This window comes from Hirundo rustica, chromosome 13 (genome assembly GCF_015227805.2).
Source record: "Hirundo rustica isolate bHirRus1 chromosome 13, bHirRus1.pri.v3, whole genome shotgun sequence".
Taxonomy (NCBI): Eukaryota; Metazoa; Chordata; class Aves; order Passeriformes; family Hirundinidae; genus Hirundo; species Hirundo rustica.
The window spans coordinates 11959816-11980711 of NC_053462.1; the positions used below are offsets into that span (position 1 = coordinate 11959816).

Below are 20896 nucleotides of genomic sequence, written 5' to 3' on the forward strand. Positions count from 1 at the left end.
TCAGCAATTCCAGTGCTAAATGGAAAATAACTGTCCTGTGATTTTATTTTGTAGACTGAAGCCGCTTCCCATCAGGGCCACACACAGAACTGCACTGAGCTCCAAGGGAAGGATCATCAGCCACGACTGGGGGAAGGCTCTGAGAGCCACCCAGAACATGCTTGGGATGACAGAGTGCACCAAAGCAGTTCAGCCTTGCACTGCTTCGTGTTTTTAAAAACGTTGCAAGTATTTGAAACCTCACCTTCCTAACTGAAAAGAGGCACTTGTTATTTTTAACAGGCAGCAGGACACCAAAGTGTTGGGGGATCTCTAACAAGGGGTGTGTGTACTGGGGAAAGCTCCAAAGCTGCAGGTGGGGCTGTCTTCTGTCCCCAGGCTCTGTCTGCACAGTCGTCACTGCAGTGGTGTGTGTGCAGCCCTTATACTTTTGTCTGCTAAAGCCATGGCAATGCACTTCTGCACTGCTGCATTGTCCAGGGTGAGCCTACCAGTGACATTTTTTCCAACTGGGTCCCAAATGGCACATTTTGTATATGAATATTTAGTGCCAGTCTATAAATAGAAGATAATTTTTTCCAGAGCTAATGAAAAGATGCCCTAGCAACCCCTGGATATGATCCCAAATCCATTAATACAGCTCAAGCAACTCCATTTCATTTTATGTGGGACAGACCACGAAGTTTGAAGAAAGATGCTGCCAAATATTTTCAACCAGGAATATGCTGAAACTTGGTAAAAAAGGATGGAAGAATTCATCCTGTATCTGTCCTTGTTATATACAACTTGGAGAGAAACTGGGAAAATTAAATGAGCAATATTTCCTGAACCATGATGGTATTTTGATAGAAGTGTGGCTAAGAAATAGCTCCCATGGAAAAATAAGGAAAAATGTATTTCTATCATCATAATGAAAACCTGACCTGTTGTTATGATTCATTAGTGCCAGCTGATAGAGGCAAAGATGGTGAGTGTGGCAACACAGTGAGCCTTAGCTGCATTTTTTCCCTGCCTGCCAGCCTGGCTGGATTTCTAGCACAGTGTCCTACTGAGACCACCAATGACCATCAGTCACCAAACACGTGGCTCCATTCCACATCCAGCATCTGCAAACCCGGATTCCACACCAAAATCAGAATCTCCCAGCACTCCCACACCCAGCTGTCACCACGGTGCCCAGAAGTACACTTGGTTTAGCACGTGAGAGCACAGCTCATGATGACCCACATGAAAGGAGTGCTAGGAGGGATCTTAAAACAGCCCAACCACACTGTACCCTGCTTGGCATGGGTGCAATGTGCCTTTCTGTTTGGACTACGTTCTTCAAAAGCAACTACAAGCCTATTAAAAAGCACCGGAAAAGCAGCAAAGAGCTGCCAGGGTGAAAGCGGCTGCAGTTCCAAACGGGGCTCAAGGTCTGGCACATGCCCGTGCATCAAAGATGTTCACCAGCACTTGAGCAAATGCCAGAAGAACATCACTTCATTGAAAACCCAATTTTCACAGCGAAACAGCAAGAATGGCCTATTTTGCCTGACCAACCTGTGTCTCTGGGATGAGCACACACTGAGCAGAGCCCAGCAGAGCAGGGGGGCTGGCGGCTGCGTCTGATTAATCCCATCCCAGTGCCCCAGTTCCCTGCCACGTCCCAGCAGAGCCCACGCCTCTTCTCCACAGGCAGAGCCCTAAAAATGGAGTATGAGCTGTGGAAACACCACCTACCCCGTGCCAGGAATGCAGGCCCTGGAGCACAGTGTCCTCAGCTCCTGCCATGGCACAGTCACCAGCTTTTTGGATTTATGAACAAGGTAAATCCCGCTCGCAAAGTATCAAGTCAGGAAAGAAATAACAATATAAATGCAATAAAGACCCAAACTGAAAGGCAAATGTGCCTTATGTAGCCAACCTGAAAAGGTCACCAGGATGTTTGTGGCAAGGATACAAGTATTTTTAAACAATGAGACCAAAAGGTAGACAAGGAAACCACCTTGATACCACCCCAGGGAGTGAATAAATACTGCCCCAGACCATGAATTAGCTCTAAACCAATTGTGTTCTAATGAAACCCTCTACAATACAGACAGCAATTCACACACCTCAGCGTCATGATTAGAACAGGCTGTTAATTAATGTTTTTCTGGAGCACTTTTAAAAGTTGAGCTCTCAAACTATTATTCCTCACCTGCTCCCTCTGGACAGGCTTTACAAGACAGATAAAAGGGGAACATCCTGTCCCCAACCACACAGCACTGGAGGAGATTTCAAAGACAAACATCAATGCCTCATCTTCTGATTTTTGGCATGGATCTTGTAATTCAGCGTTATTTCTTACTTGACAATTCCCAACAGTGTATTTTACTTATTTACAGAAAGCCAGGAATTAACAACAGCTCATGACATTTTTATTTTAATGAAATTTAAAAAGGCAGTTATTAGTTATACATACACACAACTGATTCTGTACTTGTTAGTCATAAATATAGAACATTCAGAAGTACAAAATACACTTTATCCACAGCACAATTTCACATCAATATGAAGAGTTTAAACAGATACGTAACCAAGTGCCTAACAATGACAGAAGCCCATTTTTGGAGTTGTTTTCTTTTTTCCCCTTTCCCCTTCTTTTTTAAAGACCATTAATCTACACAAAGTAATCAGTGCCCACAGTCATCAGTTTCATGAAATGCACTCTAATGGTTTAGAGTGGGAAAAGACTGACCTTTTAAAGACAATTAGATGCCATCACCTTTTCTTTGCTCCATTAACAGCAACAAGCCCCAGCCCACATTCTCTTCTTCTCACAGTTAACAACTGTGAAAAATGGGGCTCTGGCAAAAATCACCTGAAGCCAAACTTGAGCACTGCCAGGAAGAGAGAAAATATCTGAACTAGAAATTAGTCCACTCGATACCTTGCAAACAAAGAGCAACAGCAGTATGACACCAGTAAGGCATTAATGACAAAATGGCTGTATTATTCTCGAAAAAAGAGTACACCTATGTATAAAAATATATGTCATAGCAATTGGTAAATCCAACACTATTTAACACTGTGCCAAAAGTAATTACGAGTTAAAAAGGCAGTTCTGCAAGAAGTATTTACAGTTTCATACTGTACTTCAAAAGAAAAGGCAACAAAGCTACAAATGGAACTATCTGGTTAAAGCATCACTGCAGGTACTGCCAGTAGCACTTGTACAAGTAATGTGATGGAGTCTCAGATTGTTTGACTGAATAAATGAATACAAATATTTTAGTATCTAAAACTGTCTCAGTCTACATGTCTGCTCCTTGAAATAACTAACCCAGACCATCTTTTGCAGTTTCCTGCTCCATTAGTTTAAAACCCAAAAGATTCAGTTTCAAGAAACACTGTGTTTGCAACAGTTCAATCAGAAATCACAGCTTTATTTCCAGCTTAGGAAAAAAACCACAAAAGGAATGATAAATCCACCACCTACGAAGTTCTGGAAACTGGAAGCCAAAGTGCCAACAAAGCTACACTGACAGCACGTAATAAAAACATCAGCATTCCCAATGCACCTTATTAACTGCAGCTATAGGATAAGCAAAGTCGCTTTAGTAACCCAACACAAGGTACAGCACAGCCAAGGCTACACAGCTCTGTCAGCCACAAGACGTGGGGTGGTGTTGGGGAGCAGCAGCACAGACACAGCGGGGCTGGGCAGCGCCAGCAGCACCAGCAAAGCCTCACCTGCAGTGCCAGCAAAGCCTCACCTGCAGTACCAGCAAAGCCTCACCTGCAGCGCCAGCAAAACCTCACCTGCAGCGCCAGCAAAGCCTCACCTGCAGCACCAGCAAAGCCTCACCTGCAGTACCAGCAAAGCCTCACCTGCAGCACCAGCAAAGCCTCACCTGCAGTGCCAGCAAAGCCTCACCTGCAGCGCCAGCAAAACCTCACCTGCAGCACCAGCAAAGTTTCACCTGCAGCACCAGCAAAGCCCCTCACCTGCAGTGCCAGCAAAGCCTCACCTGCAGTGCCAGCAAAGCCTCACCTGCAGCACCAGCAAAGCCCCTCACCTGCAGTGCCAGCAAAGCTTCAACTGCAGCACCAGCAAACCTCACCTGCAGCACCAGCAAAGCTTCACCTGCAGCACCAGCAAAGCCCCTCACCTGCAGCACCAGCAAAGCCTCACCTGCAGTACCAGCAAAACCTCACCTGCAGCACCAGCAAAGCCTCACCTGCAGTGCCAGCAAACCTCACCTGCAGTGCCAGCAACCCTCACCTGCAGCACCAGCAAACCTCACCTGCAGCGCCAGCAAAGCCTCACCTGCAGCACCAGCAAAGCCTCACCTGCAGCACCAGCAAACCTCACCTGCAGCACCAGCAAACCTCACCTGCAGCACCAGCAAAGCCTCACCTGCAGTGCCAGCAAAGCCTCACCTGCAGTGCCAGCAAAGCCTCACCTGCAGTGCCAGCAAAGCCTCACCTGCAGTACCAGCAAACCTCACCTGCAGCACCAGCAACCCTCCCCTGCAGCACCAGCAAAGCCTCACCTGCAGCACCAGCAAAGCCTCACCTGCAGTGCCAGCAAAGCCTCACCTGCAGTGCCAGCAAAGCCTCACCTGCAGCGCCAGCAAAGCCTCACCTGCAGCACCAGCAAAGCCCCTCACCTGCAGCACCAGCAAAGCTTCACCTGCAGTGCCAGCAACCCTCATCTGCAGTACCAGCAAACCTCACCTGCAGCACCAGCAAAGCTTCACCTGCAGCACCAGCAAAGCCTCACCTGCAGCACCAGCAAAGCTTCACCTGCAGCACCAGCAAAGCCTCACCTGCAGCACCAGCAAAGCCTCACCTGCAGCACCAGCAAACCTCACCTGCAGCACCAGCAAAGCCTCACCTGCAGCACCAGCAAAGCTTCACCTGCAGCACCAGCAACCCTCCCCTGCAGTACCAGCAAACCTCCCCTGCAGCGCCCGCTGGCTCAGAAGCACAAAGCCGCCAAACTCGTTGGCTGCTCCCTCCTCACTGGCTCGGGCACAGCAGCCCAACGCCGTGGCCAGCAATGGGAGAGGAGCAGGGCAAGGGGGGAGCTGCCAAGAGTAAAGCGCTGGCTTGGGATGGCACAACAGGAACGGCTCACAAGGAAAAACCCAAACCTGGCCCTATCCAGACTGGCCCTAAGAGAGCAGCCATCACCTTTCCCAACCAGAAAAGCAGGAGGAGTCCACAAGGTGAGAAGCTGTCTGTGCTCTGATCCCTCAGGCGTACTGACTTCAAAAAACAACAAGAAAAAGAGAGATGTGCTTAAATTTTTCTAACAGCGCACTTTGAACTGCAGTACACGGGAAGCCTTCTCCAGTAGTAAAAAACCCACAACACACTGAGGAAGTTATCATTGCTGACGTCAGGAGAAAGAAAATAACTGTAAAAACCTTATTTTTAAATTGAATTCAGGAAGTAAAATAAACTATAAATATACTTAGAGCAGATTGTTGGGTAAAATAAAACACAGGAACAGCACTTTTTTGCTGAATTCATTATTCACTTTATGGAAAAATTTATAAAAATTTCAGAAGAACTGACATTTATTGTGTTGAGCACCTTATGTGCAGAGACACAAACTGCTCACCTACTGCTCCCTCCCTCACAAGCAGCCCCTTTCAAAACCCTGCACAGACACTGAGCAGCTCACTCACTGGGGCAGCATCCAGGCACCTCTTAGAGACACCAGTGAACTTTACTCTGAGGCTGCAGAGCTTTCCCTTTCCAATTCCATGAGCAGTCATTCATTTGAGCAGCGTGAGGGGAAAGGGAGATGGCTCCAGGAGAATAAACATCCATGTATTTAAAAGAAAAGTGCATAAGCACATGGCTTGCTCACCTAAGATGGTATTTTCCTGATCTCTGAGGGAGAAGAGATAGGAGGCTTTTTGTTCGTTCTCTGTGATTTGGTGAGGCAAGTGCAGACCAGGAGATCCGAGGCCCCTCTAACACCACATCTAGAGATATACAAAACTGTCCTAAAAAAAAAAGACTCCCTAGCCCTACTCGCACGTAGGGCAGAGATTGGTCCCAGATTTAGTAAGAGAAATAGTAAGAAGGACTCTTGCTGGCTCCTGAACACCACATGCTGATCTGGGAGAAGGCTGGGACAGCAGTGTCAGATGGGCACAGCCCCACCCGTGCCAGCCGTGTCCCTGGGCCAGGCTCACCTGAAACCTGCATGGCCAGAGCGGGCTGTGGGGCAGGGCCTGCCTGCTCTCCAGGATGTTATCCCAAAACCACGGGCTGTGGTGGTGTGCACCGTGTCCCTACTCAGAGACACCCCGGAATTCGAGAGGGGCTATGAGAAGACAAAGCTTAATCCTGTGAAGGTTGAGAATTGCTGCACACACTGAGATTTTCTGGATGGGGGCTATGCCCTGGGGCTGCTCTTTCAAGGCCCCTGAATGTCCAAAAGCTGAGGGAATCTGCCTCCTCCTCCTCTGCAGGGGCTGCCTACCAACAGCCAACCTCAAATGTTATGAACAACCTGCATGCAGGACCTTGGGATTTTGTGAGTGATTCCTTCTCTTCCCATCCCAGAAGAAACAATCAGGATCCAATCCTTACAATCCAACCTCTGTAACTCATCATGCATATGAAATACTGAACAAAAAGATTCCTACCGCATCTCTGATGAAGACATATGGCAGGAGATTTGCCCAAGAGGAAGAACTTACCTCTGTGGAAAGCCAAAATGCAATGTGGCATTCCGAGCAGTCAAGAGTCCTCAACAAACATGGTAAGCTGAAAATCCCATATTTAACGGAACAGGGTTAACAGGGTTGAACAGAAGCATTTGCTTGGGAATCCAAGCAAAAATTCAAGTTATCACTCTGTATGCAGTGGACAATAGTCCAGTCAGTATCTATTACCAACTCACTCTAAAAAAATTATACACTACAAAACCATCTCACTGCTCCCAGCAAATGAGCTTGAATGATTTCCTAGTAACAGGCCACCACCTTGCACTGTTAAAATGTGAGGTTTCACAGTATAAAAAAGTACTTCACAGAAAGGTAATGCAGCTAAAATAGAAAATGCAATCTCAATGTGTTTACAGTAATTTTTTAAGAGGCAATTTTTTTGGGAAAGCAAGAACAATAATAATTAAAGCAGCCAGTGAGAAATGTACAAGGTTATAGGCCTCAATTCAGTGCAAAACCAGACTAATAGCTTATGTAAGTAAATGTTTGTTCTGAATAGAGAACCACCTGAATTAAAAGTAAGAACACCTATGTGAAGTGATGGAGACTCCCACGATATTCAAATCCTTCACATACATCATCAGCCTGTTCAGTACACTCCAGAATGGACCCTTTGTAAAGGCAAAAGAAACCAGTACAGGAAATCACTTCATACAGCACAAGATATACATAAAGTACCAAAATGTACACACATTCAAGTTTAAGTTAGAAAAGGCAGAGCTGAATCCTCTGGTGCGAGAGGCCTACATTATGTTGCTTAATCTCAACATTTAAAGTGACCTAAAACCTACAAGAATCAAAGAAAACAGAATATTGTGTCTGCTTTCACAAACTTAAGCTTAAAGCAAGGCATCAAAATTGCGTGGTAGGCACTGTAACGAGACATGACCTTACCTTTTCTCTGTTAGTCTTTGTTACTTTATCTACTGAAAAATTACCATTCAAAGGAAATATTATGTACCATTCACATTCAAATATTTGAGACTCAGAGATTTTTTTTTAAAACAAGCAAAATTTTTATCTCTGAGGTAGATGACAATAAAATAAAATAAAATTAAAAAAATTGATCTGTCAATGAACACTAACAAGTGCTGGAGCTCCTCTGTTGGCACTGATGCACCCCAAGGAGGAGAGAGCAAGCCCTACACTTACTACCTGAAATGTGAGAAATGTGTCTTCTGGTTTAGTAGCTTCTACAGGAACGCAACACAGAAAAAGCAGCGCCAAAATTACACTGAAATGGCCTTGGAGAAGAAGAACTTCCATTTCTGCTTTGCAAGCTACTCGGAAAATGGTGGAAACATGCCCAGGTCAGCAAAATCTTCGATGTTGTAATTGCCAGTACCCTGTGTTGGATCCCCCGGCATCGGCAGCATGTCCTGCACGATAAGGAAAAATCAAAGTGAAGTCTCACTTGCCAGCACATTATCCAGACACAAACTGTTTCCTGTTCATCTTTTCAGTGTAAAACCAGAAAAGGCCAAGTTTAGATAAATAAGGTGAAAACCAGACCTGTGCAGAGGGCTGGGCTCAGGTCTATGGTCTTTTTATGTTTTGCTGGAGTGTTTCCGAACAAGAGGTGGGACTTAAGCAGGGAAGAAGTTCTGGATTGCTCCTCTGAAATAAAACACATTTGAGCTGCCTCTCACTCCTCCCAGACTGAAACAGCTCCCCTTGGAATGGGGGCTACATACGGAGAGGAGCAAACTCTCTGGTTTTACTGCATGGGGAGTATACAACATCTCACACACTGAACCTCCAGCTGTGTCAGGATGGATTTGGGCAAGGTCTCACTTCCTTGCCAGCACTCTCTAGGTGAACACTTCTCTAGGAAACGCTCAAGGCTGGACATCCACCCCAGCTAACAAGGTGCCCAAGCAGCTTTCATGAATGTACGGAGGCAGAGGAAATTGCAGGAACATCTCAGGAGAAATGGGATTTTGTGGTAATTGCTCTCACGTGTCTTGAGCCAAGTGAGGTCTCTGCAGGAGGCTTCAAAAAACACTCATCCGGAGACTGAAGCCACAGGGAAAAGATATCCCTTGCTGGGAAAACCAGAGTTTATGCTTGCTTTTCCTGTCAGTCCTTACAATAATAAGCTCTTACCACAAAGCCAAGTCTTGCCAGGGATGGCTCATTATCCTCACAATAAAACAGAACCAAAAAAACAAATAAGAAAGCTCATGGGATCTGCTCTGTGAAAGAACTGAGAGCTGCTGCATACTGGGAAGTTCCTCCAAAATAAAGACCAATTAAAATCCATCTGAAATCTTCACAGCATCCTTGTCAGTGTGGTGAGAGAGACTATGAACACAACCGGCAGTGTCTGAGCTGCCAGGGCCAGCCTTCATTTTCTGACCAAACCTTGGACTTATCTGACGTTTTCCCACATTTTCTCCCAGCCAAAGGGAAGCCTATCTGCCTCCTCCTTCTACATTTCCATCTCTGAAGGCATTTCTGATGCTGGGGCCTCTGTGGCAAAGTCTCCTCAGGCACAGATCCAGCAAGGTCTCCTCTTGAGTCTGCCTCTCTCCTTAAGCCCAGCTAACCCAGGGCTGACTTGGAGCACAATCCAAGCAACTTCTTGGAGGCCTTTAAACTCATCAAAGTTTCTAATCCCATCCAGCTATTATTCTAATTCCTAAATGCACACTCATCTCCAAGAGCTCTGCAGATGAGCCCAGCTCTCCTTTTATCCCATGGTCCTCCTTTCCACTAACTTCATGAGAAGTTAAGAAACAAGCAAGACACTGCTTGGAGCCCCAGGTCTCTGCTGGCCACCAAACCATGGTGTCACCAGCTCCACTGGAACTACCCTGAATATCCCCTTGGATAGCAATTAACCTTTGCTAACACAAAGAGATGCAACAGACCAATCTTGCCTGGGCCATGGGCTAAGAGCACGCAGACAGGCAGTTATTCCAGATGAAGTGCTGGTGTTTGATCTTGTGTGAAAGCCATGGTCCATCCACACAGGAATATTCCCATGCTCACAGCTCTTCTGCAGCGCTCTTGCGAGTGGCTGCACACGAGCCCAGCCTTGCAGGTGAATTTAGTTTCCAAAAGACAAGGACGCACCCCACTTCTAAACCTTGCCTGGGGCTTGAACTGTCTTTCCTGCATTTATCTGCATTGTTTTCTTGAAAACTGTATTCTTCATCTAATTTAAAAACCAGTTATACAAGGACAGATATGTTATTAGGCAACTTGACTTTGCCACCTGTAGTCAAGACTCAGAATTATAGGTAATTAGGTAGTTGAAGATGGTTGTTTACCATCAATCTGATTAAACTTTGAAAGATCATTGTTCACTGTCTTCTGTGCAGTATCAGACTCCTTTCCTGCTTGAACTGTCAAAGAGAATGACACTGATATCTAATAGAACTTGAGATGTCAGAGGCCAACACCAAGATAAGGAAGACACTCCACTTGGGAATGCTTCATGGCTACAGAACACGAAAGCCCTAAGAAGAGGGTGCAGGGAGAAGGGAAAAGAGCGTTCTACATCAGTGAAGATGCTGTTGTGTGGCAGAAACCCAAAGCACCTCAGTAGCTAAGGGCAGCTAAGAGCAGTGCAGGCCCTGCTGCAGCCTGACTCAGAACTGAGGGGTCATCAGAGGGACGGTGGGCTCCCTGACCCCTGCTCACCTGGAACACCTCGGTCTGGTTGGGCTGTGGGTGTGAGTGCTGGTCCCCGCTCTGCTGGTTGTGGTGTTGGCTCTGCCACTGCGACCACACTTCGGAAGGTCTCCCCTGGAACTGCCCGCTGCTCTGGCCACCCTCAGCTGGATGGGGGAAGAAAAGGCACAAGTCAGAGAGCAGCTCCTCCAAACATCTGCCTGCCTTGGGGCAGCCTCCATCAGTGCCTGCATTTGCAAAGGAGCCTTGGAGAAAGGTCTGAGTGACACCAGCCCTGGGAGGGGGAGGCTGGAGGGAGCTTCCGCCCCAGAGAGAAGCTCAGGGCCACGGCTGCACAGCCATGAACCGCCCAGAGCAAAATGCGGTAACAGTGAGTCAGGCACTGGAAGACAATTTTTAAGCATCCCCCCTTCATTATTAAATCAATAATAATGAGTATTTTTCATTTCATTTAAAAACCAAACTTCACTATCTGAATGCTGTTTCTCTTCAAAACACTGAATTCTTGTGGAGCAGTGGGTGCAAAGTTTGCTACTCATCTAAGAAGCATGTAAGCAGACCCAGGATTTTTTCCAGCAGATGTAGAAACAGTATGATCAACAGACAACAGCCTTGCTGATTAGACACAGGCATAGCTGGACTGTCTTGTCCTCCAGTGATACATCTGCAAAGTGATTTATTTAATATGCAGTTCATAGCAAATTATTATCCTGTCAATATGGTGATACTTTCCTAAAAGTCTCAGGCCATTTACATTTGACAGAGTAACATGAATGGAAAAGCTTAATTGCAAATACACTTAAAATGATGATTTCAAGGAGATTAATGTCTTCTAAATGGTGTACCAGGAAAAAAACATGTTGCCACACATTAATTTGGTTACCTATTACACATACATTTTTCATGAGTACAGTAACAGATTAGCATTTTAGAATTAGCATTTTAGAACGCTTGCCGTCAGGCTTATGCTTTTCCTCCAAACATTTCTTTCTCTTTTTTCTAGTTAATGTTTTTCTCTATAACTGCTCCAGCTATTTTTGCCTGTTTCCCCCCCACAGCAGAGGATCAAGCTGTGCATGTCTGGTTCTTCCTGATCACCAGCATCCTCTGTCAAGGGTGCCAAATTTCCTGTGCCAAACTTCCACACCTGTGCTAGGCCAAGTCTTTGATAGCCAGGCTCAATCATGTCAAATCAGCCACTACTCACACTCATGACTTCAGAAAATACAGACACACATATTTAACCAAATCCCTTTGGCTATGAGCTAAGCCATGCAAAACAGATAAAGGGAAGGTTTTACAGGAAAATAAACGGGCTGTAGTGATGCATTTCTATCACATCTGTAGTAGATGATTACAGTTCTTCCCTCACTGACATTACTACAACCAGTAATTCAGCTGACTCAAAAACCCTGCAGACATTTTAAGAGCCAAAATAAAATTAATCTAAGTTACCCTTTAAAAGCAAGCTGCAAGTTTGTTTTGTTTTTCTCTTCCCCCCAGAACAACACATTGAAGTTAGCTGAGCGAAGCAAACGATGCTTCTTTTCAGCAGAACAGCTCCTGCCAGCCGGCGGTCGAAGCCGTTCCTCTCCATGAAGGCTGGGTTATTAATAGCACCCAAACTGATGTAGGTCAGGAGATGTTTCTCATTAAGTGAAAGGGCTCTTGCCAAGTAGCTTAAGCCTGAAACACAAGGCTGTCTCATAAACAAATGTACAATGCCTGGTGGAAATGGAGGGAGGGATAAGCTGTGTGGGAAGAGCTCCACCTCAATGCCCCTTTTTCTAGGCACAGGTCAGCGCTGGCGGGGCCCGTGTGCCACAGGGCTGTGCCAGATCTGCTCCCCAGGGAGAGGGGCAAACAACACACACTAGCACACTGCTACCCGTGCTTTTTGGGGTTGCACGTTATTGTCACCCAGTGACATTTTTCATGGAATCCATTATAGTTTTCACTCTTGAATGTTATTCTTCGGGTGGAGCGCAGAAAACTTACTGAAGGGTTACCTATCAGGTCACAGTCTGAAAGCAACCAAATCAGAATGTAATAGGAAAAGAAAACCATTTCAAAACATGGCACCTACTCTGACTAGGTTAGTAACACTGAGCGTACAAAATAAAACCTGTTTTCAGCCAAACTCCAACATGCAATCTCAGTGCAAGAGGACACCACCATGAAGAAGAAGATAAATGAAAAGAAAAATGGAAATTTGTGCCTTTTAGGTGTTCTCCTGAGAAGTAAAAAGAAATTGAACCAGCTGACTACAATTTGGGAGGATGGTTATTGGTGATATAAGCCAATTTTCAATTTTTCAGGACACCATTTAGTGGGGAAAAAATGAAAAAGTTACCATAAAATGATAATATTCTGAAGCGTGTTGGATGTGGACGAGATGCAGCATGGAGGGAACAGGTCAGTTCTGTCCTCTCTAAACAGTAGCCAAAAGCAAAACCCTTTCACACCACCTGGGCTTCCCAACTGACCCACCAAAAGAACAATAAAAGCCAATTTTTACTGATTAAATATTGGAAGATTTTTAATGACGTTAATGCTGAAGAGTTTCATTTCTACGTGCATCTCTGCATTACACCACTTAAAACTCACCAAAGCCTGCACTTCGGTTTGCTAAGCTGGAGTAGGCATTCCCACTTGGAGAAGAGGTGGCTGGGCTGGACAGGGGGCTGTATGACGATGGATCAGCTGGGTAGGTGTGACTTGTTCCAATGCCAAAGGGGGACGACTGAGCCTTGCCAGACTGAGATGGAATTTGCTGAGGAATAAAGCGTGAAAGAAGGAAGAAGTTTTATTGTTGGGGAACAGCACAGCAAAATCACTTTTTACAACATAAAACAAAGAGTAAATAAACTCTGTGGATGACAACAGGCACGTTTCTGCTGTCTCAGCTGTATTTCATTTCTGTCCAAGCCAGCTTAATGCTGCAGAAGGAACAGACTACAAACCAACACCTTATAAACCAAGGACCACCATCCCAAACCAAGTGCAGTTACACAGGGGGCAGCTGCTCACACTGCCACAGCTCCACCCCAACCACAGATTAATTACATAAATGCGTTTACTAACACTTTTCTGAAAAGCACAGAGTGCAGATTTTTCATGACTGTGAAAATAAAGCACTTGAGACCAGTACCTGTCCTGGGAACGGTGGGCGATTTCCTGTCCAGGCCACCTGGCTCTGGTTGAGCTGCCGGGATATCTGTGTCAGGTTCTGGCCGGTGGAGGAGGAAGACTGGATGTCGTTGACACCAGGCACGTGCACCACAGATGAACTAAGGGTTCAGAAGAGACAGAGCCTCATTTGTAGGGCGTGTTCTCAATGTACAAATTGTATCCCAGATAAAGAAATACTGACAATACAGTAAAACTAATTATTCAATCTGTCTCGGTAAGAGAAATTACTGAAAACCATCACAAAACTATGAAACATACCGGCATTCTAAATGTCAGTCCTAAGAGACACAGCAGGCAAAATTATTTTGAATTACACTTCAGTAATCTTTTGGAAAAGGCTTCTAAGAATAAAAACAGTCTCACACATGGTGCATACACACTTAGCCCCACACCAGTTTAACATTTAAAGCGTTACAAATCCGGCTTACAGAGAGTATTCAAGCAGGTACTTCATCACAGATTTGTGATTAAAGACAACAGCATTTAAGCATTTGTTTAAATGCCATTCTAAATTAAGATGGGCACAAAATATGATACTTTTAAGCACTTCCTTATTTGTTTCCTGCCTGGGAAATGAAGAATTATGTGCTACATATTTGAAATAAAGACTTTTAATGTCTTTTTTCACCAACTGATAAAAGAACAGTTATATATGCAGGCAAAAGAATAATCAAGACAGAAAGCTAAACTCACGTAGTAACTTTGAAACACTAATAATAATAAATAAATAATATTTTTAAGGAACTTTTTTATATGTTAGGTGTTTTCCACTTACTGAATTTCACTACAGAGAAATACCCAGAAATTCCTAATTATAAGAAAAACTTTAAGAAGGAACTGCTCCACTTCACCATTTTATTCTCATGGAAGTCTATACAACCACAAATTGTGACTGTACTTTTATATATAAAACCATATTTTTTACACGTCACATATAAATGAATAGAAATGAAGACAGCACACAAAACTACTTTTGTGGATCCACTGAAACAGCTTGTTCTTTTCTCCAATCCCTTCCCTATTGTTTATTTTCACAATCTTACAGAGAGAGAAGAGAGCAGATTGGGAAAAGAAGTAAACAAGGCTGAGCGGAGAGAAAGCAGGAATCTGAATCCTGGGGAAAGTTTGACAGAATCCCTCCCAGAGTGTAAGCAAAACGTGGCAGGCATTTGAATATGGGAGTTGTTATTCTGGATTTCTTACTGCCTAAAAGCAAAGTGTTTGTGTAGAAATTCTTTGTAGAGCTTTCTAGTTTTTTATAACTATGTTTTATTTTTATTTTATACTATCACGGAGTCTCCAAAGAGGGAAATGTAGACCAGAAAGTCTATCTAAATCTGGCAGGAGCACACAGCAGCTGCTGGGGAGGGCTGGCACCACTGCCAACACCTTCTCAGCTGGACTGGAAAGTCCCATCATCTAAGGAGCCTGGTCTGTATCTGGAACTGTACTTTGAAAAGAAGATTCTGCAGAACAGTGCCTAGAGGCTGCCCAGGCTGTGACTGAACGGGCCAGGCTGGAGGCTGTACAGAGGACAGCTCACCGAGAGTGGAAGTGCTGGCAGAAATGCAAGCCATTCCTTGATGTAGCAGAATAGCAGTAGGAAAAAAGCTACAGTTAAACATCAGGAATTAGCAAAGGAAATTAAGAGAACACAAGCCAAATCCTCCGATGGCAAGTCAGTCACCCAGTAATACACAATATCCAATTAAAAGACAATTTAATTTACTGTCATATCTCCCCAAGTTATACTTGGTTTTAATTTGACAATTTTTGAAAGCACACTCACATGGATCTTATTTCTCTTCACTGAGATTATTAGCAATTACAACTTTAAGAGCATTGGTTTAAATAAAATCAGTTTGCCAATGTTTTCTGTCAGAACTGAGTGGCTGTTCCTTCATTTTCAGAGCCTTGGCTGGTTTGAACAGGAGACTGAAACTCCAGTAAGACAATGGCGAGCTCACAAGGCATAAGGTAAACATGATTGCTGTACCACTCTCCAAAAGCAACTGGAATATGTATTGCCAGCTGGTAGGCAATGACACACACTTAGAATAACTCAAAAATGCCTTGGAACATGCCAGACCACCACCTCACATGGATTTGGAAACTGCCTTAGAAGAGTATTCATGCCCCTGTTCCAGTCCTCACCTGGGACTATGGAGGCAGCATCCCTCTGCTCCTTTGATACCCACATCAGTGCCCTTCAAGGCAGCCTGCAGGAGCAGTCACAGCTCTAAGTACAAAACAAATCTTTGCACCTTCCTAGCTTGGTTGAATGTTCCTCAGATCTCTGACCCTGTCCTGTCACTTCTCAGAGTTATTTCCCTTCAGAATTTGTTGCTGTTTCTTAGCTTTTTCCAATTACAATATCACAGCAAAAAGGACCTACTTGCCAGCCAGTATTTTTAAGAGAGATACCCAAATCACCTCAGCTTGTAAACCCAGTGTAAGTGCTGAAACATCACCAGCAGTGAAGTGTACACAAAGTAAAATTCATTAACGTAAAGAAAGCTCTTGCACATTGGCTTAGTCTTGTTTCCACCATACCGAAGGGGGACAGTCCCCCTCTCTCAGACAGAAACTGATACATTCAGGATCTGCACTAAATACCTGAAAGTCTTTCCCGAGTGTCCTGGCTGAAATGGGCTTCCCTGTGAGTAAAGCTGCTGGTTTCCTGCTGTGGATGCAGAGGCCATCATTTTTTTATCTGCTACAAGAGAAAAACAAATCACAAAAAAAGAATTAATCTAGGGGATGAGATAATGAAGGAAAAAAATATTTAAAGACAATTGCAATGTTTGTTTTCTTCCCTTCCTCAAGCTTCATGAAGCAGCCCTGTGGAACACATTAGGAACGACACAAAATGACAATTCAGTGTGAAACCAGAGGTACAGCTGGTTTGTGTCTCCTCTATACTCTCCTCACAGGCTGTGCCACTGTTTGCATGGAGCGCTGTGCTGGTTGTGCCCTCTGTGCCCACACAGCCCAGACCTGCTGGAAGCTGCTCCTGCTGGGACAGAGCACAGCTCCAGCGAGGTGGGGAGTGAGGGGTGTCCCCAAGCACAGACTGGAGAGGGGAATAAAGCTTTTCTGGCAGAAAGGTGTGAAGGTCTGCCCAGGGGATGGAGGGCCGGCACATAAAAGGAGACTGGTCTGAAGGGGGTGTGATGCTCAGGTGAAGATACACTCCTGGCACCAGGGAGAAGTCCTCCAGCCCCCCTGCTTTTAGCACAGACTGCACTGAGAGGGCAGCTGAGGGCCCCCACCCTGCTGGGTTAGAGAACCCAAGGAAGGGTGTCCAAGAGCTCTCTTCTGACCAGCTGACAATCTGCTTCCTGGGACAGCCCAAGGAGCACCCACCTCCCCGACAGCCTGGTGGCACTGCCTGCTCATCTCGGGGTGACAACATGCATATCTGAGTTGTGCCAAGGCAAAACACAGGTCTGTTGTGGCATTTCCTGACCTCATGTGGCTTGGGGGAGCCAGGAAATAGGATGGAAACATCCCAGAGGGTGGAAGACAAATGAGTGTGGTGAGTAACTTGCACAAAGAGATGCAATTAGCTTTGATAGCCTACCCTTAATGTGGCAACTGGAGATCAATCTCTAACTGAATGAAACGAGATCGGGTGAACAACATCTACTGGTCTCTTAATTTAATTTTCTGGTACTGGATTATTCCAAAGCCCAGGAAAATTTCACTACTACTTCTCTAAAAATAATTTCCAAGTCTGCTACACCACTCTTTTTTCACTTTCTCTATCTCCCTTCCAAGTGCAAAACACCCCGCAACTCACTGCTGGTTTTGCAACCATTTGCTGCTACTTACCTGACAGGGCTAGAAATCAAGTCTGCCCCCTCATTTTCCTTTTTGCTCTTTTCAGATTCCCACTCACTTCACAAGATGCTCTCTTGGACAAAAGGCCCACTCAAACCGCAAATAACAAGTATTTCTTAGGTGTTCAAAAATTTTTTAGCTTTCCGTAGCTTTTAGAGACCTTCTGAGTGTGACTCACCAAATACCTCCAACACACGCCAGCTCTTCTCTGTCACCTAAGTTGTTCTTACTTCATTTCCTATCAAGAACCTAAGCTTGCCTCTCAAAAGAAAAAAGTCACCTCAAATTTCTTCACAGGAGCTTCAGAGAGAGAGCGTGGATGCCACTGATAAAAACTGGAATTACTTGTCCTTTGTAATGCAGAAATTTGTAGAAATTCCTCCCTGGCTGCCTACTGCCCAGCACAGAAACCAAGGTTGGGCTGCAAAACTATGCTCTCATATTTAACAGAAAACAACAGGGAGTAATGGGGACAAGGTATAGAGAAGGTTGTGTTTGTACTAGGAAGAATTGAGAATGGGTTGGCAAATCTCTGAGAAGGAGGACAGATGAATTGTCTTTTTCTGCAGTAATTGCAGTTGTTCTTGCATGAGTTGCCCCATTTTCTAAGGCCACCCTTTGCAGGGACACCGAACTCTCAGGGCTGGAAGAGACTGAGCCAAAATCCTGCGGGTGCTTTAGATATTTGAGAACAATTCATCAGAAAAACTGAGAGTGCCCCAAATGAACTGGAATTCCTCAAGTGCAGCAGAGTTGCCATGGCAGCTACCAGGGTCTGTGCCACAGGATGAGGCCAAGACAAAGGGAACAGCTAAATTAATAGCAAGCAGCTAATTCTCCTTCCTGAGTTACCCTGAATGCTCTTTAGCCTCTGAATCTGGCCCACATCTCTCCCTGCTGTATTCCTACCCAGGATTTTTCACACAATTCTCTGCTCTCACCTTTGGTACAGCACTGGGGTGGTTTTTTTGGTGAATTTTATGTGTTTCTCTCTAAACTCTACCACTGTACCTGTCAATGATGTCCCTTACCCCAGCAGGACCGGGATTTCCAATGTTTCTGCCTCTTGACTGAATCTCTCTCTAAGAACTGCATCATCCCATGCTTCAAATCACTTGCATGAAGTGGTAAAGCCAAGCTTCCTCTCCCAACTTCTGGGGTTTTAATTAAGTGTGGCCACTACATAGCAGCAATCTCCCTGTGTCAGCCCATGCCTTAGAGAATGAGATCGGGTATCAACATCACGCAAATGTCTGGCAGGCAGCACGCAGGCTTGTCAATATTGGTTTTGGACAGGGTATCTCATCCCTAACTGGGAACCATCCTTTATCATTCAGAGGAGACCTTGATCACAGCCCCCATGAGAAATTCAGAGAGGGAGAATGTCCCAAAAAAAGCACAGCCTGTAAATGGATAACAATGAAAAGAGAAATGGCATTTCCAAGAACATAACCTCCCAGCTACCTCACAGCTTGTGACATCCTTAACCCTAACCCCTCCCCACAAACAGCTGAGAGCTGCCTGAAGAACAGCCAGTAAGGCAGCCAAAAAGCAAGATGCTCTTGTTTGGAAAAACACATTCTGCTGTTTAGGGCTGGAGTCTTGCTACCTTCTAATGGACCCCTTTTATGGCCTCAGCTGTTGACACTGTTCGAGTAAACAGACAAGGACGAACAGGAATAGCAGAGAAGTTCTAGCAACAGGAGGACAGATTATCAAGTACATATTACAGTTACAGTGTCTTCTCCAATTGAAAAAGCCAATCCAGACATAAGAAACCAACAGTGAGGTCACCTTCCATCACCCCTGGAGTCAAACCCTGTGGGTCATTTCCTCCGTGCACTGCATGATACTTGCGTTTTGATTTATTTAAAACAAATGTAAAAATTCCTCTTTTTCAGTGAGGACAGTTAAGAACAATAAACAATCAATGAGCTCTTCCACAAGTCATGGCATTGACGAGTCTGGTTTCCTACAGGTATATTTCAGATGCTCCCTTCAGCTGCCAGTCTTAGTGGTTTCTGTCTGTTAGGGCAACAGGCAGCACAGGCTGGGTTTGCTTTGAGATAGCTCCATCTCTCTGACTGACAAATTGGCTGTTACCTCTTAGAACAGGGCTGGGAAATCCTTTGGTGAGGGCATCAGTACAGACTCTGTCCTAACTGTAATTTCCAAGGAATACAGAACAACACATTGTTTCTGAGATGCCTATCACTCTTAGAAGAACTTGCTAACAAGTTTAAAAATTTGTGGGAAAAAGAGCAAGGACTCCTCACAACCAGGTAACATGACTGGAGATGCTTCAACTGACCAGAGAACAAATATATTGTTGGCAGCATATGACTGAAAGCATCGATACAAAAGCTGGTGATTTGATAAAAAACTGCAGCCTTTCTTAAGACTATACAGTAACTTTCTTGTCTTTGGAGAAATATGCCCCTATTCAGAGAAATAAATTTACACATGCTGTTTAAGAAAGAAAATATACACTTAGAAATGGAATGTTCTGCTCAGTATATTTAAGCACTGCCTAAGGTGTCCCTGTGAAATGAAAAGAGAATCAAAACCAGGCAGCTCTGCTGACACAAAGCCATCCTTCCCTCTGAATTTACTCCTGTCATCTTTAGGGGAAACACCAACTAATGACAAATGCTAGGAAATGTCCCAAAGATTGATGCTGCTTAGAAAATTCTCTGCCATGCAGCAGCTTCTCTTCATTCTCTTGAAGCTGTGCTCTACATCATGTAACCAAGCTTAACACAGTATTATAAATAAAACATCAGGGACATTCACTTACAAGCAGTTATTCCAGCAAACATCTCAGCAAATCTAGGATCTCTCTCTTGGGAGAAGATAGCATCAGGCTTTTCCACAGACTTTCCACCCTCGTGAACATTAGCTGGTATACTTGGAACAGGCACCTGTGGAGATACACAGAGGAAGGTAATTCCCTCTGCTGTGTTTGACAAAAAGGAATTCAGCGACAGTCACAATGTGCTTTTAGTTTTGCTGAAATCTGCTGTTGTTTTACATCTGAAATGATCAGAGGCACAGAAAGAAAAATCTGAGAAATTTCACCTGAGATAAGTCATAGGATGACAGCCCATCTCTTTGATGCACTTCGAGTTCTGCTTGCTGTTGCTGAAGTTGTCTGCAAGGGAGACAAAATGACTTTCTTACAAAAACCAATTAAGATACAAAAAGGAATAGTCATGGTCTCCTATTTTACACTCCCAGTGAAACGTGTCTCAGATGATTTACCAGATCCTTTCCTGTGAGATCCATCTGTTTTTACAGCTTTCTCATTGAGAAAACCTGCACCACAGGAACGCAACAGGGCACAGGAAGAATTCTGCTGTGACAGCACAGAAGTGTAGGTGGGTAAGGAATGGAGGATGGAACACAATCTCTTTATAAAGGATTTAAAAATTCACTATTCTTAATTCATGGTCTTCCTCATGTTGATGATGAACACACCACACGCCCTCCTCTGATTCTGCTGAAGG

General features: G+C 44.7%; 1 protein-coding gene across 6 annotated transcripts in view; it reads right to left on the bottom strand.

The window, feature by feature from the left end:
* Nucleotides 1–2380: 2380 nt before the first annotated feature.
* ARNT2 (aryl hydrocarbon receptor nuclear translocator 2) overlaps nt 2381–20896 on the bottom strand; it is a 96222-nt gene continuing 77706 nt past the window's right edge. For 3 of the 6 annotated variants that reach the window (XM_040077157.2, XM_040077155.2, XM_040077156.2), the window contains 7 exons: nt 20469–20541; nt 20188–20311; nt 16164–16263; nt 13507–13645; nt 12963–13128; nt 10365–10501; nt 2381–8095 (listed from right to left, as the gene is read on the bottom strand). In XM_040077157.2, coding sequence (XP_039933091.1) covers nt 7997–8095; nt 10365–10501; nt 12963–13128; nt 13507–13645; nt 16164–16263; nt 20188–20311; nt 20469–20541 — 838 coding nt within the window. In that variant the 3' untranslated portion in view covers nt 2381–7996. The remainder of the gene's footprint in view (nt 8096–10364; nt 10502–12962; nt 13129–13506; nt 13646–16163; nt 16264–20187; nt 20312–20468; nt 20542–20896) is intronic. The other 3 variants (XR_009208280.1, XR_009208282.1, XR_009208281.1) reach the window with 3 other exon arrangements.